The 11307-nt window shown below is 40.4% G+C and overlaps 1 protein-coding gene across 1 annotated transcript in view; it reads left to right on the top strand.

The window, feature by feature from the left end:
- Positions 1–11307, top strand: part of LOC129108667 (neuronal acetylcholine receptor subunit alpha-7) — a 30363-nt gene that overhangs the window by 1454 nt on the left and 17602 nt on the right. Inside the window, exons 2-3 of the mRNA XM_054620547.1 lie at positions 2240–2379; positions 8865–8909. Coding sequence (XP_054476522.1) covers positions 2240–2379; positions 8865–8909 — 185 coding nt within the window. The remainder of the gene's footprint in view (positions 1–2239; positions 2380–8864; positions 8910–11307) is intronic.

Raw genomic sequence — 11307 nt, 5'->3', positions numbered from 1 at the left:
TTTGAACACAAGACATTTTAAACTTGTGTTGATGATATTTTCATCCAATCAAAAGGAAAACTTAATATTCTTGTGTTAAAGTGTTAAAGCTTAAAGTCAGCTGAGTCTGAATCTCTTCTGCTGAGACTCTCACAAACCGACACTAAATACATCAGAGTTCAGACTGCAGAGGTCTTTATATCACCTGCTCTACCTTTAAGGATTAAACTCAACTTTTAAACTTTAATTTCCCTCAAAGTACATCAGCCGAGCCTCGTCCATCTCCACAAAAGGGAAATGTGTTCAGTTAAACAAAGTGACACTGGGAACACTGGGTAGTTTACTGTAGACTGGTCAGACAGCACATTGAGTCATTTAAAGGAATAAATCAAAGGTACCAGGATGTTCTCACATCAACGAACGGGTCTCACTGTTTTTTTCTCTTCCTGGCTGATAAAAAGAGTTTCTGGAGAAAAGGCATCGTTACATTTGGTACATAGCTAAGTTAGTTAGTGGTGTTGGTGACGTACATTGTGTGAGACAAATCTAAATGTTACTACGACAAACTGAGACTTTGATCGTATAGAATTTCTCCGGATTAAGGTCCAATGGGGGACAACGGAAGTAGGGTGACTTAGCCTCTGTTTATGCCATGTTCAATGCTGTAAAGGCTAATTCCAACATTTTGTGGACATTTAAGAAAGAAGTGGAGACTGTAAATGGTAGAAATTTGTTGTTTAAAAGACATTTGAATGTCTGAATTGAAATAAAATACTATCATGAAAATAATAAATGCAGGAAACTGCAGCCTTTGCAGAGACACACTGTGAGCTCTGACTGAGTTCTAGTTTGCGTTATATATTTACAGACTTTCTGCTACAAATATGTAAATCCAGATTAAGATAACCCTGATGACATCACTATGACGTCATCAGGGTGTTACCCTCCTGTGGAGACACCGTACAGGCTAAGAGGAACAAACCAGTAAAATAATCTTCATGTGTTAAATCGACAGTTACCCAGAAAACGGCTTTTCTATGTTAAACAGAAATAAACGATTCCGCTAGAAGACGAGTGAAGACGTCAGCAGAACGTCATGAACTGGAAACAGACACAAAGAGAGACAATGTCCTCAGTATTTCATATGTCCTGACAGTGACCCAGAGACTGTCAATGAGAAACGTTTGTTACCTCTTCATCCTCCCCCACCTCCTCCACCTCCTCCCCCACAGTCAGTCAGGTCTCATCCAACACCCGTCCATCATCCTGACGACCAGCTTTCATGAGAGTCCACAAAGCCTTTAAGGACCTTTTTATTCTGAGATGAAAGGTGACAACACGCCAGAAAAGCCAAAAGGGGGAAAAAAACTGAAATTCAGGAACAAATTCTGACAATGTGACCGCTGCTGTGATCCACGTCTACAAGCCGGCCAATCAGAGAACGACATGAGATGACACCAGCACCATTTATAGATGAGGTTTAGGGAGAAAAACACACCGTATAAAAACAAATCATGTCTTTATTGTGTTGCTAAATTTACATACTCTGCTGTCATATATTTTATTTTTCATCTGACAGCTTAACAAAGTTGGCGACCAAGATTTTTCATTTGTAGCCATCCTGCACAGTGTGGCATGCAATAAACTCGCTGCTGTCTCACAGTCTAAACCAGCCTGGTCTCCAAAAATGTACGTTCCCATACAACAATTGTCAGTTACGTGTCGAGGTAAACACATTTTTCTCTGAGACTACTTTAGGCCCAGAAAGACTATTAAGAAAGTTCAGTTGATGCTCCGTCTTAAGAACAAGTGTCTTGCAGGTGTGATGCGATATGCAGATGACTTGTTATTTTATATTTGGGGGGATTGACCCGGTTCTCTGCTAACGTTAGCTCCACTAATGTTTTAGAAACATATATCCCCGTCCAATCTCTCCGGGTGACGAGTATCACTGTTATACAACATTCAACCACAACGAGCTCCAAATCCACTAAACCAGCCTGAACATGAAGAAACATCTGGAACCAGTGATGAGAGTCTGGGGAGCAGAGCTGGACCATGCTGCGCTGTGATAGGACAGTCTGGATCAGGGCTTAGCAGTTTAGTTGTATCTTGTAGGCAGCAGACAACCTCTGGTTCTGAAATGTGAAGTCAAAGCTTCCTGTCTTAAAGGCTGAGTACCATCATGGAGTCATTTTTTGCTGTACTTATACTCTGATTTATACTTGTGCTGAAGTACAGCTGATGTGTTTGTGTCCAGGCTCCCTGCAGGGCGTCCACCAGCGGCGCCTCTACAAGGAGCTGATGAAGAACTACAACCCTCTGGAGCGACCGGTCAGCAACGACTCCCACAGCCTCACCGTCCACTTCAGCTTCAGCCTGCTGCAGATCATGGACGTGGTGAGCAACACACACACACACCACACACACACAGGACACAACACACACACACACACACACACACACACACACACACACACACACACACACACACACACACACACACACACACACACACACACACACTGGTGGTTATGTCATCTTGCATTCAAAAAATAAATCCCTATTTCATTGATTTTATTATATCCTTTTTTTTCAGGGAAAACTTTGAATTTTGGCAAAGTTGATGTAGTTCCCTTATCCTCTCATAAGGCTGTAATATCAGTGTGTCCACATACTTTTGGCCACATACTGTAGTTTCCATTTTCTACGTTCCTCATACAGATATACTGATATCTCACAAAAACGTTCTCCTCTTTTTTTGGTAAATTTTCCTACAAAATCCAGCATCACGTGTCAATTTCGACTCATTACATGAATACATTCATTTCAAAATAAACTTCTGTCTTCACAGGAAACATCTTAGTCAGGTTTAGGAAAAGATGGAGGTTTGGGTTAAAATAACTACAGAATTGGCCTTACTGACGTACAAACGTTACGTCCTGTTTAAAAGATGGCTTTGTTGGACTCATCATGTGTCGGCTTTTGCGATATTTATACTTCTTTGTTCATGATTACGTGGATAACATATGAAATAATCTCATGGGATTTGTACAAATTACGGCGCGTTATTCTCGTATCTTTGTCTACAAATACGGGAACACAAACTGCTCAGGTTGAGAGCCGATCGATGCTCCAATCAGCCGCCGCAGGATGACACTCAGTACTGACATCAGGGAGGAACTGTCCCACTATGTAGTCATATGGTGTATGCACACACACACACACACACACACACACACACACACACACACACACACACACACACACACACACACACACACACACACACACACACACACACACACACACACACTCACATACTCAGTTTGACCCAGCTGGTGGCTATATTGAAGAGTTCAGTCTGAAACAACCGCACAACTGGAAATGAAACCTTTTATACTTCATTGGTCTCGACTGAATTTTGTCTGCAGCTTTAAGTAGAAACGATGAAATACTGACAGCTGACAGTGATTGTTTGGACCAATCAGCAACCTCTGATAATGAGAGATGAAGATTAAAAAACTACAACTCCTCAAATGATAACTTGAGGCTCCTAAAACAAGATAATCCAAGGTGACAACTTCCGGTTCTGTAAAGTGAAATCAAAGCTTCCTGACTTAAAGCTGCATTCTCTCTCCTGTCCACCAGGGGGCGACTCCTCTGGTTGTATAGAAGTCTATGAGAAAATGACTCTACTTCTCTCTTGATTTATTCCCTCAGTAAACATTGTAAACATGAGTTTATGGTCTCAATCTCTAGTTTCAAGTCTTCTTCAATACAGCATGATGTTCATTTAGTAAATGATGCTCCATTAGTCCAGAGTTTTAAGATTGAGAAAGTATATTTAACCTTTTAGAAGATGTCCTTTTTTTGTGACAGTACACACCTTTTATTTTATAACTGATAACCTGGTATGTGCATCATTCTTTTGCATCTTTAAGTGTGTTGCCATTCACCTGTTTTATGCACATCTTTCACAATTTTTGCATAAAAAAAACACTGGATATTCTAAAAAAAAGTTGAAATATCACAAAAGAAAAAGTGTTTCCTCTTGTCTGAGGTGTTAAAGTTGTTAACGTTGTTCATCTCAGCAGGTTCCTCCTCTGACATCCTCTCTCAGTCTGAGTTCTTGTCAGTAGATTTCTTCACTCTTTGAATTCCTCAAACAGATCTCAGAAAATCAAAACGTACAGAGACGAGTCGGCGAACGTTAGAAGCCGACTGTGAAATAAAAGATACGGATGAAAACGCTATAAAACATGAATATGCTAATTAGCTAAAGGGGTAATTAAAGACTATTCATATTCATATTCTCCGCGGGGGTTTTAATAGAACTATTGATCAATAACAATGACTCAGCCTGAACCGGTCGTCTGCTGACGGTTCAGATTTTACAAACTTTACTTCTCTTCATCACTCGTTGTTTTGTTTCTTAATCTGAACTTTATCAAGTATTTATTGTTTATTAATCTTATTCTAGTTCTGCTTTAATGAAAACATTCATCTGAGTGTCTCCAGTACAATACTCAAGAACACATTTAAGGTACTTGTACTTTTTACGTTATACCTCTACTCCACTACATCTCAAAGTAACTATTGTACTTTTCACTCTACTACTTTTATCTGATATATTTAGTTACTTTGCAGATATAATTATAAACAAATGAAATAGAGATTACATTACATTACAGTCATTTAGCAGATGCTTTTCTCCAGAGCGACTTACAGTCAGTAGTATGTTACATATCATTCACCCATTCACACACTGATGACAGGCTACCATCAAGGTGCCACCATCAGACTCTAACTAACATTTATCATCCAGTCCACACCGATGGCCTTCAGGAGCAACTTGGGGTTAAGTGTCTTGCCCAAGGACACATTGACTGCCGAAGCCGGGTATCGAACCACCGATCCTCTGACTGGAGAACTACCTTGCTCTCCACTACGCCACAGAGATCACCTTTACACATTAATGCATCAATACTTATACTCCAATGATATATTCTATCCTGCATAATGAGTACTTATACTTTCATAAGTATATTTTGATGCTAAAACTAGTAAACTAGAGTATTTCTACACTGCAGTGTTGTTCAGCTTGTTTTATTATCACTTTATAATTTTTATTACCAGTTTTTTGGAGACCAAAAATGGAAAATATATGAATCTATATTCTGCAAAAATAAAACTTTTACTTTTGTTACTTTAAGTATATTTTGATGCTTATAATTGCAATAATGCAGTTCTTATAACTTACTTTTACATCGTCTTGTAGTGTAGTTTTTTATCACTTTCTCATTTTTCTTATCTGGTTTTGTTATTTCTAAGTAGATATGTTAAAGATGAATCACTAATCAAATAATCAGCATTGATTATATGATTGATGGAGACATATGAACTACAGATTGTAGCCTCAGTATTTGCTCTGATCAGCAGAAACGTTGGATGTTTGTTGCTTCACACAAATTGTAGTTGTTGTTTTTTTTTACTTAATTATTTCTTCCTCATCCTCATCATCAGCAATTAATATAATCTTTTAACAGAAATTCTCATAGATGTGTTGAGCTGACGCTATGAAGACACGATTACAGTTCCATGAATGTCCTCTCTTCAAACAGTAACATATATCATATATTAATAATCAGTATTCCTGGTTCAGCAGCAGAAAACACTTTGTTTGTCTTCATTACCAGCTGCCTCATTCAGATCATCAGTTTCAGTAAATCCTCGACTCCGTCAGAGTTCCATCATCAGATCTTCTCAGGACTTCTTCTCATCATTACTTCACTTCAATCAGCAGCTGAAGTCATCTCTCTGTTTCCTTTCTTCTCTTAACCTCATTTATCACATAAAGCGTCACTTGTTTCTCATTCCCACCGTGTGAGACGTTATTGTTCTTCATGCATTGTTATCTGACCTCATCACTTTGATTTCCTGGTCTAGACATAGTCGGATCACTTTCAATCAGAGACTTCATCTTTCTGGGTTTCCTCCATCTTTCATCCTTCATCACAGCGTTAGAATCCTCATCAGCCTCAGCTTGTAATTCATTACTTATTAATATCAGATAATGACACAGATTCAGATTTAGCAGAGCAGAAGCTTCGTCTCTTCTGAGACATCAGATTGTTCTGATCTCGACATACAGAGAAAATACAGAAATCTTCTTCTTCTACAGTTTATTTGAAAGCCGAGTTTTTTATGAATGCTTTTACTGTGTCTCCATTGGAATCCTCTGATTCTATTGAGCCTTTAAGAGCTCATCACAAACCCACATGATGAGTATTTGAAGCTGTTCCTAAGAAAAATAATGTAGCGTAATTTGTGAGATATTCCACAAAATTTGAAGAAAAATAATGTAGCGTAATTTGTGAGATATTCCACAAAATCGACTCGTATGTTGTACGTGTGATCATACTGTAAGTGATCATACTGTAAGTGATCATACTGTAAGTGATCAAGCACCAACACCCCAAAAACCCATCCTCTGTCCTTACACCCTCACATCCTCTGTCCTTACACCCTCACATCCTCTGTCCTTACACCCTCACATCTCTGTCCTGTCCTTCCCTCACATCCTCTGTCCTTAGACCCTCACATCCTCTGTCCTTACACCCTCACATGTTATTGTATTGTACATTGTATGAGGATACGTTGAAAAGTTAACAAGCTTAAGCATTGAATTAAAACTGTTAGCAGCAAATGTCCCCACTGTGGGACTAATAAAGGATTATCTTATCAGAATCAGAATCAGCTTTATTGAATTTGACTCCAGTTACTTACGCTCAATAATACACAGAAACAGACAATTAAACAAAAAAAAAATCAAGGAGGTCCAAGAAGAAAAAAGGATAAACATTAACTATTTTGTACACAGAAATATAAAAATGTTTTAGTTTAACTAGTGACCGTGTTAACTGGTGACTTCCAGCGAATGCTTCTTTGGTTGCTCATTGTATCTTACGTGAATGGTTGGTAGATCATAAACACAGATATTTAAGATTGATTGAAGTCTTTTATGAGGAAACCTTCATGTTCTGTTGGTGTTTCTAACATCTGCCGTCACTACGAGCTGATGGTCACCAGTTAACACGGTCACTGGTTAAACTGAAACACCAGCAGCGTGTATGACTGAAGCTGTTAACCGTGTTGACCACCTCTGGACTGTTTGTAGCTCCATTTAAAAGTGAATGAAGTGAAACCTCTGAGTCTCTTCATGGTGTTTGACAGATAACAGAGTTGATCATCTGGTGACTTGTAGCTCATAACGTCTCTCTGGTTTATCCTCCAGATAAATGTTTATACCTGGACGTTAGCTAATACATTCTATCATCACTAACAGGACATGGATCTTTAGGTTGCATTCTCCATCTTTGCTGGTTACATAGCTCACTTCATTTCTACACTTCCGTGCATCATTATTGATGTGAAAGGGTCTATCAACAGGAGCTACAAGGTTACTGACATTCACCGTGAAGCAGCAGCCCGTCGTTACATTAGCTAGTCATCTCATAAAGAGTGATTTTTCTTTTCATAGTGCCGTTAAACACACAGATCCTCCCTCTCAGTGTGTCAGCTGCCTCCAGCTATCCGAGGCCGTCAGTAGAATCATCCACAGTCTCACAGCTGCTGTTGCTTCGCCTCGTTGCTCCTGAGTTTTAGATCCGGACCGGTTGGTTTTCCTTTCTGTCCGGCCGCTCTGGGTCTCTGACTCCCAGCTGAGGGTTCAGGTCGACAGAGCTGGTGTCCTCCATGTCTGCAGCCGAGCACAATACGCTGTACACAATACACATTCAGGACGCTGCTGCCTTTGAGACTTTGATGAAAGATTCATGCATTCAGTCAGTTTGTCTGCTGGACGGTGATTTATTGCATCAGTCAGGACAATACGTATTATAAATGAGAAAAGGTTTCCACCTGGTATCACAGCGGAGTGAGGAAAAACACAAACATCCTCAATATCCATCCTAAGTCCAGAGAGGACGAGAAGACTTTATACAAATGAAGTTCTGAGTGTTTTCATTCCTTAGTGTTGCCACTGTGGTAAAGTCACAGTAAATAAAGAAATAGTTTCTTATGTATCTAGGTTTTCATGCCGTCATCATAACATATTTAAAGAGTCATCACAGTAAACTATAGTAATAGATTCACCTGCCTTTTTACAACATTGAATCCTAAAACAGTGGATTTAATGTGTTTTTGACACATATGAACAGATAAACATGCTTTAGTGTCAGAGGGGAAATTTGTTAAAAAGAGATTACTGTGTTTACGAAGGAAACAGTGGAAGCAACTCCACAAAAAAGTCAATGAAAAGGGAAACAAGAACTAGTCTGGTTCCAAATCACCTTTTCTAGACCTCGAAGGGAAATGTCACGAGGTCAAGGATTTGTTGGAGACTATTCACATTTGCTGCTCTAGTGAGGATTTTTATGTGGTATTGAGTCTGAATAAAGCACAGTGTGTGTATTCATAGTGGTGAAGGTTCATTAATGTGTCTTAATGAGCTCTCATAGATATTAGGACTGTTGTTAGTGGAGATATTCACTGTTGGGATAACTGAAGGTCGGTTGTCTATTAAACCATTATGTCGTTACCCTTTGATGTCCTCACCTTGGAGGAATCTCCCTCCTCCTGCTTCCAAAGCCTCGTCTTGTAATTCTCCCTCGGCCACATGAGAATGAACTAAACAGGCCGGACATTCATCAAACTGACGTTATTCATATTCATCCTCCCCTCCGCTGGCTCGCTGCCGCGTTCAGGAGGAAGTCAAAGCTTTGAAAGAAGAAGCAGTGGAGAGAGTTTGGAACATGACTGCAGAGGATCTTTAGTTCTATAGCAAACCCAATGGAATCTGATTGTTGTTTTTCTGTGTTTAGGATGAGAAGAACCAGGTGCTGACCACCAATATCTGGCTGCAGCTGGTGAGTTTTCCTCTGGACTCAACCCTCCTCATCTCCCCAAAAACTGTTCATTCCAGTCGTTTCTAGATTTAAATACATTCAGACTGTTTGTCTTTTTGTTCTTATCTGTTGTACTGACACTTTAAATAATACTAATAATATATAAAATAATTTATCTATGTACTTAGTTAGTGCTGGAACTGTTTATCACTGTTGTTCCCAGGAATGTTCTGTTATTTCCCAGAAGCATCTTGTCCTCCATAAACTTGCATTTCTACCATTTCTAATCAGCATTATGGCATCATGACCTAAAACCTTGTGTGGAAACAGATTGACAATTGCCCCATTTTGACCAAAAACTACCAAAAACAACACTAAACTCACTTTCACACGGTCCTGGTTGACCTGCAACCACATTTTAAAGGGACAGTGTGGAGGGTAAGGGCCATCTAGTGGGGAGGTCGCAGATTGCAGCCAACTGAATACCCCTGCTGCCGATGTACGAGATATTATGAGATATTAGTTTACAGATAATTACATTTCCACTTCGTCATTGTGGAGGTTAGTTTAGCGCTTTATTTCCGGGTACACTTGTTGTGTTTTTGATTTTTCACAGTTCATTTTGTTTGTACGCCCTCTGCTGTTTCAGAGAATATTGACGGCGTGTCGTTTAAACGCCTCCGTTCATGCGCTGAGCTTGCTCGCTGAGCTTGCTCGCTGCTCGCTGAGCTTGCTCGCTGTCTGCAGAGGCTCTCGCTACTGCAAAGCACGAGTATAAACAAAGCTTCACAGTTCTGCACCTTGAGTAGCTTTCATGCTTTTTGGCTTCATCTTCCAGCCTTGGCTGTGGACACCTGGGAGTGAGTGTGATGATCCATAACTCAGAGTAAATGGATCATCAAGGGCCGGTGTGTAAACTGAGTCTGGGGGAAAGAAACCCAGTAAACACTGATCATCATCATTGTCCCGTCATTCCTTCAGTTCGACTTCCAGAGAACTCCAGCTCTGCTTTTGACCCAGATACATTTCCTCTGTTGGAGAGAGATCCATCCGGCAGCTGCCAAATCCTTCTCCTGCCTCCACAAACACTTCATCTTCTGTCAGAGTCGACAGCGTTCCACCTGACAGCTCCTGCACGTTGACGCTTTACCGTTCTGATACCAACTCTTTGTTCATTTCAGCTCCGTCTCCCGCTGAGTGTGCAAAGGAGCGACCCTGGTGTGAATGTCAGAGCTAATGGAGAGCGTAGGAATGCATTAGGAGAGCCTCCTAAACCCATTTCATGCAGCTGTCCAAATTTAATTAGGTTTCATATCGGCTCCTCTGGAATGTGTGTTTGTAAAGTGGTGGTGCACTAATCCGCCTTAATCTGCTCCTCTCTGATGGAAAGGTTGGCTCCTCCCCAGAGGCTCCACGTCTCCCCTCTGCACCCCCTCTGGACCAACCACACTTTTAACTTCATTTCATTTAGCGTACTCTCCTCTTCCTCCTCCTCCTCTTCTTCCTCCTCCTCCTCATTGTGTTTTTTTGTGAAGGGGATGAATGTCTGGAAGCGAGAGGAAACATTTCTGTAGTTGGAGCTGTGTGGGTTTTTTAATGTCAAAGTGTTTCTGCAGCTTTTTGAAGTTTTTCTTCCGGCAAAATACAAAACTTTGACTCCTCGCAGACTGAAAAAAAGAATCAATATTAACACTTAGGAGCAGATTTCTACCTTCGGGGCTCATGAGGAGCTTTTGTTCTTTATAATGCTTCAATGGCTGGTTTAGTGCTCTCTTTATTTAAAAGCTGTTGGTGCCCAGAAGCATATTTACTGAGCACAACAACACACAGACACGTCGTTGTTTTTGTGATAGTTCGTAAGAGGAGAGTCATGAATACAAGTCAGCATGCTAAGATGCTAATGCTAAGCAGGAATACTGTTTACCATGGATGCGTTCCAATCCTCATAGTACCATACTATTCAGTCTGCCAGAGAAAAGGTTCCGTGTGTTCCAATGCGTAGTAGGTCATATGTAGCACGACAAAAGTACAACACGCCGCATTTCCAACTTCTGAAAGCCGGCATGCTTTCAGTTCCTCGTGCCATCTTTATCTTCTCGTGTTACTTCTGGTTGCAAAAAGCCAAGAAGGCCAAAATGCTTCAAAGCAGCAGTCCACAAACCAATGAGTGACCTAACCACGCCACTTCTCCACTTCTGATTCACGCTCTATGATGGTTTTTGTAGAAACCCTACCAAGTCATATTTTGTCGGTTATATGATTATGACTTGTGGTTCTTGGTTAAAGCTGGAGTGCATTACCGCCTGATGTCAAAGTCCAAAAAAGTCAAAAAGAGACGGAAGTGTCCCTCAACCGGTGTCCACTTCCTGTATGTGACATTCCCATTTCATCCAGTTTCTCTCACCCGTATCTTTCTCTA

This window comes from Anoplopoma fimbria, chromosome 19, assembly GCF_027596085.1.
Source record: "Anoplopoma fimbria isolate UVic2021 breed Golden Eagle Sablefish chromosome 19, Afim_UVic_2022, whole genome shotgun sequence".
In the NCBI taxonomy this organism is placed as follows: domain Eukaryota; kingdom Metazoa; phylum Chordata; class Actinopteri; order Perciformes; family Anoplopomatidae; genus Anoplopoma; species Anoplopoma fimbria.
The sequence above is the reverse complement of the archived record's forward strand: the minus strand, read 5'-3'. Positions and strand labels throughout refer to the sequence as shown.